Raw genomic sequence first — 8,069 nt, 5'->3', positions numbered from 1 at the left:
AATAGTCACTAAACAAACTCTTGTAAGTCAAGGACTATGTTCAGTTTAAAATCCTAGGTATCCACGTGCATTATTTCTATCACTTACACTTCCCCAAAAAGATGCTTCTAGATATGCTGCTACTGTAGCTCTCAGTATTCTGAGCAAATATGACTTACTTTTTATCATCCCATAATTTCAAGGTTTACAATTGCTTTTACTTTCTAATAACATTAAAACAAAAAAGTAAGCTATCAATTCTAAAGAGAAAATTTGCATAAAGCAAAAGAAACCTACTATCAGATATTGGAAGTAGTATTTGCACAAAAAGGTAATGTTACAATAGTGACATCTGTTGGAGATAAAGGAATGTTTAACATACTGATACTTCTAAAATACAAAAAAAATTTCTAAATATACAAAGAAGAAATTCCACATGTTCTGATTCCTGCCAAAAACAATTCTGATTTTTTAAAGATTGAAATATTATTATTTAGAAATTTCTTGACATTACATTATAGACCATAGCTTCTTAAGCCATTTATAACAGATCATTTAAACTTTCCAAATATCTGATGGGTATTCATTTTGTAATTTATACTTTTAACAAACAAATACATTTATAAAACAGATAAAACAAAGGGGAAAAATAGGCTTCCTTTGTTTTTAAGCATGTGAATATATTAAAGTCCTTCTCAAGCAAGGCAATCAACAGAATCTCATGAAACTCTTTTTTTAAACAAAAGATCATTCAGATATTCCCATTGGTGGGTAATAATTGACTTTGTTGCTAAAGCACCTCAAAGAGTAATTGTACTATATGCCAACTGTTTGTAAATATGTACTGTAAGTAGTCCTTGAGTTACAACAGTTCCTTTAGTGTCCATTTGAAGTTACAACGGCACTGAAAAAAGTGAGGTATGACCGATTTTCACACTTACAACAGTTATGGCATTCTCATGATCATGTGACCAAAATTCACACATTTGGCAACTGACACATATTTATGACATTTGCAATGTCCCAGGGCTCATGTGATCGCCTTTACGACCTTCTGACAAGCAAAATCAATGGGGAAGCCAGATTCACTGAACAACCGTATTATTAACAGTTGCAATGAGTCATTTAACAACTGTGGCAAGGAAGGTCGTAAAATGGGGCAAAATTCACTTAACACTTAACTGTCTCAGCAACATAAATTTGGGGCTCAATTGTACAGGGGTATCAATCGTTGAGAGATACATGCCCCTGTACATCCTGTTTTTCAGCCAAGTCTTATTATATTCACTGGCTCCCAGTGAATTCCCTTTAAATTCCTGAAAAGGGCAGGCCAAAAAAGGCAAATTACTGTACTTCATGTGTTAAGTAGCAGGATCCCATGGGTGCCACTGGAAGGGCCCTATGATACAAAAACATTGTTTATGTAGTACACCTCAACAATAATCAACGATTAATCGTCCATAAAAAGAAAAAACTTGGAAACTGCTGCCTGCCCTGCTTGACAATAACTTCCCAGTCCCTGACACAGCTCAAGCTATATCAGCAGCTTCCCACCCCTAAATGAACATGTTTGGGGTTACATTTGGACCGTTGGCTTAAGTTGACCAGTTCACTTTTCCCATTACCGCCATTTGGTTAATGCATACAACAGGTCCATATATACCCACCCACCTAAAGGTTTGGGAAAGGCCTCTTTATTGTTGAATCCAATACCGCCCCCCCTCGCCCCCCATCTAATAAAAGATTAATCTCTGCTCCAACATCTGCAACCCTTAGGTGCAAGAAAACATAGTTCCAAAGAGTCCAGCCCACCCTGGAACCTTGCCTACTTTTCCCGCCCTGCTGTCTAATCTGGCAGCTCTCGCTGAAGGGCCTCTTTGACAGTCAAGCAGGAGAGGATGTGGGCCCCTCCCGCCTTCCTTTCCTCGGCCAGCAGCGGGCAAAAGCTGCTGCAGGAAGGCTCCCGCTGCGCCGGGATCCTTTGTCTCTTCTTTGAAGAGGGAGGAAGGGGCAGACAGAAAGACCCCCACTCTTCCCTTCCTTCCGTCCCACTGGCGGCCTCTTTGGGTGGCTCTCGGGTCGCCTTGTCAATCACCGCTGTCCAGAAGCCACGGGGTTGCCCCGCGCTCCCGCAGACACCCATCAGATCGGAAAGTCATTATTTACTTACTCGGCCATGCCGGTTTGTGTTCAGGCAGCTGCTCCTGCTGCCGCCGGGACTTCGCTGCCGCCTTTTGGCCGCTCATGGAGCGCTAGAGAGCACGATGGCCGCGCCTCCCGCCTTCTCCGCCCGCCGGCTCCCTATGCTGCAGTTGCTACTTCTGCTATTCGCCTGTGCACTCCGCGCTAAGGTAAGGGGCCAGAGGTGGCGAATGTGAGGCAACCCTCGGCGGTGACCGACTTTCAGCCGCTGCTGCACTTTGGGGAATGTTGTGTGCCCTTCCCGAAGGATTCCTGAAAGGCACTTTTGCAATGTGCTCCCGCCGCGGCTTCCCCTAGCTGGGCTTGCTTGCAAAGCAGATGCATCCGGCCGTAGCCACCGTGCCCCATTTCGGAAAAGCAATACTCCCGAATAATCCGTTCTTGAGTAAGGTCTCGTGGCTGTCCCAGCCACCGTCGCTATACTCGGATCTGTCGCGAATCTTGGCTCCAAATCGACCTCTTTTCTAGGGCGTTTTCCCGCCCCATTCCTTTTAAAATGTTACGATCAGTGCTGAGCAAGGAGAGAAAGGCGTGAAACGACGGCGCTGATTTAGCCTGCTGCGCTGCCCTCTTGAAACTTCCCACGGCGTCTGCTTTAAAATTCAGGCTGGGATTTTTTTCTAATTTTTATTATTATTTTGCTTCCGAAACCTTTTCTCCTATTGCAGCTAGTTCATCTCTACAACTCATGGCATTGTCACCAGTGGCTTTAAAAGCGTCTCTGGTCGTCTCCAATTGGAAGAACCCCACTTAATGCAGGACAGAAAATGGACAGGCGTGGGTGATTTGTGGTTTGTCGAGTACACAGTTGACTCACTGAAACAACCCTCCTGCGTGAAAATTCAGAATTTGGTGGTTGTCTTTTAAAATGTATTTATTACTGAATCTTAAATCTTATTCCGATGTTATTCTAATACTCAAGGTGGTTTGTGGCAATAAAAATAGGAACAAGGAAACAAAGTAATTCGGTTAAAATCAAAATCAAAATTAATTAAAATAATTAAGAAGTTAAAGCTTGCCAGAGAGATCCTAAATAATGGGAGAGCAGGAGCCAAGCTCCTTTCCTTAGGAAGTGCATTGTGTGGCTTGCCCAAGTTCCTGATTGTCCCATCTTCTGGCATCAGAAGACCTCTTTCAAAGGACCTCTTCTGCTGATATCAGGAGCTGGCCAGATTCATGCTGGGACAGGGAATGCAGCAAATGAGCCCTATCCCATCCCTATTGAGGATTTTGAAGATCAAAAAGGTACTTTATGTTGTGCCAATAGCTATGATAACCAGTGAAAGTGTTTCTAGTACAGGCATTGTATGTTCCCAGAGCCACGCAATAATCAATAACTTGGCCCCTGGGCGCTTTGTACCTTCTGGACATTTTTCACGAGTAGCTTCACATAAAGGGTGTTGCATGTCAAGACAAGTTGTAACCAAGCCGCTGATAGCTGTTCTATCAAGTAGCTCAGGAAGGGTACTCGGTGGCCCATTAGCTATAGTTCTGCATATTTATTCTTCACCACAGCCACTTTGCAAATCCAGTGACCACGGTGGTCAAAGAGCCCTCTGATTCCCAGGGAAAACAAACTCTACCCTACCCGAGTCAGTTTTCTCTCTACTAAATAGCACTTCTGTCTTATCTGGAAATAATTTCAGCTTATTTTTCCTCATCCAGGTTATTATTATCAAAATTAAGCATTTATCAATCATGTCAATTACTTCCATGGAATTTATTTTATTTTATTTTATTTTATTTTATTTTATTTTATTTATTTATTAAATTTGTTAGCTGCCCATCTCATTGCAAGGCATTAAATTAAAAGGTAGGGAGCAATAGAACGGGCTGTCGTCATCTCACTGACGGCATCCCCTTCCAAAACTTCAGTGATTTTATGTATATCTTAAAAAGCACAGGAAGCAAAATAGAAAAGCATATTTCAGTGTCGAATAGGAGATGCCCCAAATACCTTCTGAATATATGCTTCAGTGTCCTATCCGAGCATCCAGCGTCTAGCAGGATATTTGCACCTGAACATTCCTATTCTGCTCCTCAATATAATAACTTTTATAGAAAGAAGAACATTTCACATGTGGGGATGATCAAGGTATTGTAGGAATGAATTTGCTGTGGCTGTTTCTACTGTATCTAAACTTTCAGGACATGGGTCAGAGAAGTGGCTTATCCTGACTGCCGTAACCTTCTGTGCCATTTTAAACAACATTTGAGATGCACTTTTCTAAGTATGTTGCACACCACTGGGAAACAAAATTCTATGAAAATAAGGGTGTGCCATGCACAGGCCCAGTTCATTCATCTTAAACCGCTTTCTCTTTCACGTAACATGTTCACAATTGGTAATGTCCAAAGGTAGTCAGTTCTAATCATTGAGCTAAATATGTTAAAAGATTTTGCTTTCTGGAAAAATCAACTATATGTTGTTTATTTCAGAAGAATAGATCTTTTCCCTGTTTTCTTTCTTCTTAGCTTTTGGATTGCTTATCCCCAGAACATTTTAAAGAAGAACTGCCAGCTTTTCCTTCTCCCATTTTAGGTAGGGAAGAATGGCGTATTCATTTAGCCTTTTGTGAGACATGCAAAGACATACCTTCTGACCTTGACCAACATGAAGTTCCAATTAGAGCCCTGTGCTCTTTAATAATTCTGGTCTCCCCACAGTTGTAAAAAGTTCTCCATCACACCCTTTCATTATTACAGAACATCCATTGAGAATTCAGGCCATCAAGCACTACCTCTGCCATTAGATGAAGGAGGCAACCCCTCCCCATTTTAGTCCACTTGCTTTAGCTGCCTTAGATTTCATGGATCACTGAACCCATTGTAGCCCTGTTTTTCAGAAACCCCACAGGGAACCCTCCAGTCTTTCATTTTGAATAAGAAAGAGTCACCTCTTTTTCCATCTGGGATGGGGAGCATTGCTGGTCCTTTCAAATGCATCTCAGTGATTTTCTTAGGCAAGAAGCCCAAACCTCTATTAGCTGGAAAGATGTTTTAGCTCTCTGTGTTCAAAATAGATGCACGCTTGTCATTAGGCAAGCTTTAATTTCCTCATCACCTTCTTCAAATGCTCGCACTGATACGTAAGCACCAACTTTCCCGAAAGTACAGAAAAACAAAAGCAGGGTGCAGTGCCAATGACATCATCATCTCTCGTGGATAGAAATGTAATCAGGGTGCACTATGCCGCTTCTTTGTAGTTCTGTAGCAGCTACTAACATTCCAGGAGATACAGCAGCTCCTCTCCATTTTCCACTCCTTCCCACACTCACTGTCACTCTCTGGAAGATCCAGGACAGTGACTCATAGTCTTTTTCATGTGCTGGAATTCATAGCTTATCTGTGTACCCTATGTGGATAGATAATTCTGTCAGGAACCTATTGCAGAGGCTAACACGAAGCCTGCTTTATTTCTCTATAGCATCTCAATCAATTCTGTTTTCTCTGTATTATTCACACACACACATATATATCTAACCATACAGAGTAATGCAGGAAAATGATATTATGGCTGCAGGTGATACAAGAGAAATTCAGGTAGTCCTAGCTAAAAGACTGTAATTGGGACCAGAATTTCTGTCATTAAATGATGTCATTAAGCATGATGTCATATAACTGCACTGCTCAGTGGCAGCAGTTCCATCGGTCTCCAGTTAGTAAGTGAATCACTGGGTCATTAAACGTGGACCTCACACATAATCAGAGCCTTCCACTTCTTACTGGCTTCCCCATTGACTTTGATAGTGGAAAGCCAGCAGGGAAGGTTGCAAATTGCGATCACATGACCATGTGATACAATGATGGTCAGAAATTCGGGCTGGTTGCTGAGCACCCGGATCACAATCATATTACTAACAGCACGAATTAGCCCAGTGGATTGAAGGTTCCTCAGTGGTAGAAAGATATGAGTTAAGATATTTAAAAATGAAAAAAGCTAAAGTAAAAAAATAAGTTTGAGATAAAACTTTTAAAGTAAATCCTATGGAGGAAGGAGAAGAGAGCCCAAAAAATAACTTATCAATCCCAAGTACTGGGCCTGGGAAGCATACTCAGGACATGGAGGCATCCAATAATGAACAAATATATACAGGAAGGAACAAATATATACAGGAAGGAACAAATTGTTATATGTTTCATAATTTGTTTCAGTCTGCAGATAATCTACATATATCCAACAGTCTATATCAGAAGAATCAAAACATTGTCATACAGCAAATATGGATCTAGGAATAGCTTGTGAGATTAGAAAAATGGAGATAATGGGAAACATTCTGGAGTTCTTAAGGTAACCTTTCCCTGTTTGTGTCAGGACAGTAGTGAGGCAGCAGAAGAAGCTGGTACCTGGAATGAAGAGGTCACCAAATGGTGGGGAGAATGGAGCTCCTGGTCTACATGTTCCCGCACCTGTGGAGGAGGTGTAATGTCAAGAGAGAGGCACTGCTTATGGCAGCGGTAAGTAGTTGACCAAGGCCAGTTGTGAGAAATGTGGGACCTTTAGTTGGACAAGCCAATTTTACCATCACAGTATATTTGGCATTAAAAAAAAAAGAACATTGAGATCTGGCAGAGCAATTCATGAAATCACTTTTTCTCCATGTGGCTCTATTTCTCTCACTTCCTCTTCGTAATCCTCACTGTTTTCTCTTTATTTTCTTGAGGTTCAGCAAGTAACACCCTGAGCTGATTCCCTGATTAAAGTGCAGGGAAGGTACAGTTTGCATAAAGGTGATGATAGATTTCTTTCTAAGGACTCCTATACTCCCATCCTTAGCCCGGTTGCTCAAATTTCCATCTAGCTAACCATCCCGAACTTCAACCTGCACTCAAGAGTTGAATAAACTCCAGGAAGGCACCTCTTCTAGCCTGTTGCTCCAGATCCCTGAATGCTAATGAGAACTGGCATTGGAGACTTCTCACGACTGTGCTTATCCACATTTCTTCTCCTTCTTCTACATAAACATACTTCTGAGGCGCTCCTCTTTCCTTCTATCAAAATTGTGTGAGTTTATGTGTGTCCTTTTATGTGGCGTGGCTGAATAATTGAGGTCTGGATATGCTGAGGTTCTTCTTGTTTGGAAATAACCCTGATTTGCAATATACTTAGAAATAAGTTTTACTTTTCACAAGGCAAACCAGGATCTCCTTTTAAGAACCAACTAACAGGGTTATCTATTCTACAACCTATAGTCTCTTCACTTTAAAAAAAAGTCTATGTTGTGGCAAAACGGGTCATAAAATCAGGTGTGACTCAACCGCTTAACAATGAAAATTTTGGTACCAGTTCCGGTTGTTAAGTCAAGGACTATCTATATTAGCTAAATTAAGGGCAAGACTCTGTGCTCCAGTCCCACTAAAAGAAGGAGCCATCTGTCTTCCTAACTGGTTGAAGGTCTACCATCCAGTTCTTCAGGCTTAGCAAGCAGCTTCTTCACTTTAGGATCGAAGTTAGACAGGGAAGTAAGCTTCTTTGATAGCATTCCAGCTTGTTCTGANATGTAGAATTTGATATTGTCAAACCTCCTTGAGATAAAATTAAGCTTGGACACTCCAATCCTGTATTTTGTTTTCTGGGAGTAAGTTCTATTTACCTTAAGCTGGCTTTATTTCGCTGTTAGCTCTGAAAAAAAATTGTGATGCTGTTCAGTTTTGGAAGACTGGAATTCAGAAATGCTGGAACAGAGTGTTAGTTAATGCTGAGGAAATCACAGATAACCATCTGGAGATATTCTGAATATTTTTCTGGATGCAATAGATTTTAATGCAGAGTTCTTGCTCATATTTAAGCTAAAGAAAGAAATTGCAGGATAGAGGGAAGTAGCAAAAGTTATTATGGATGTTGTAATGGCATAACCTAAATGAATCTTTGGTGGAACTTTAAAGAA

At 41.2% G+C, this 8,069-nt stretch overlaps 1 protein-coding gene across 1 annotated transcript in view; it reads left to right on the top strand.

The window, feature by feature from the left end:
* The first annotated feature begins 2,243 nt into the window (after positions 1-2,243).
* Positions 2,244-8,069, top strand: part of LOC107283364 (ADAMTS-like protein 2) — a 40,049-nt gene continuing 34,223 nt past the window's right edge. Inside the window, exons 1-2 of the mRNA XM_029283202.1 lie at positions 2,244-2,330; positions 6,497-6,639. Coding sequence (XP_029139035.1) covers positions 2,244-2,330; positions 6,497-6,639 — 230 coding nt within the window. The remainder of the gene's footprint in view (positions 2,331-6,496; positions 6,640-8,069) is intronic.

Source organism: Protobothrops mucrosquamatus, unplaced genomic scaffold (genome assembly GCF_001527695.2).
Source record: "Protobothrops mucrosquamatus isolate PMUCROS unplaced genomic scaffold, P.Mucros_1.0 scaffold35, whole genome shotgun sequence".
Lineage (NCBI taxonomy): Eukaryota > Metazoa > Chordata > Lepidosauria > Squamata > Viperidae > Protobothrops > Protobothrops mucrosquamatus.
The sequence above is the reverse complement of the archived record's forward strand: the minus strand, read 5'-3'. Positions and strand labels throughout refer to the sequence as shown.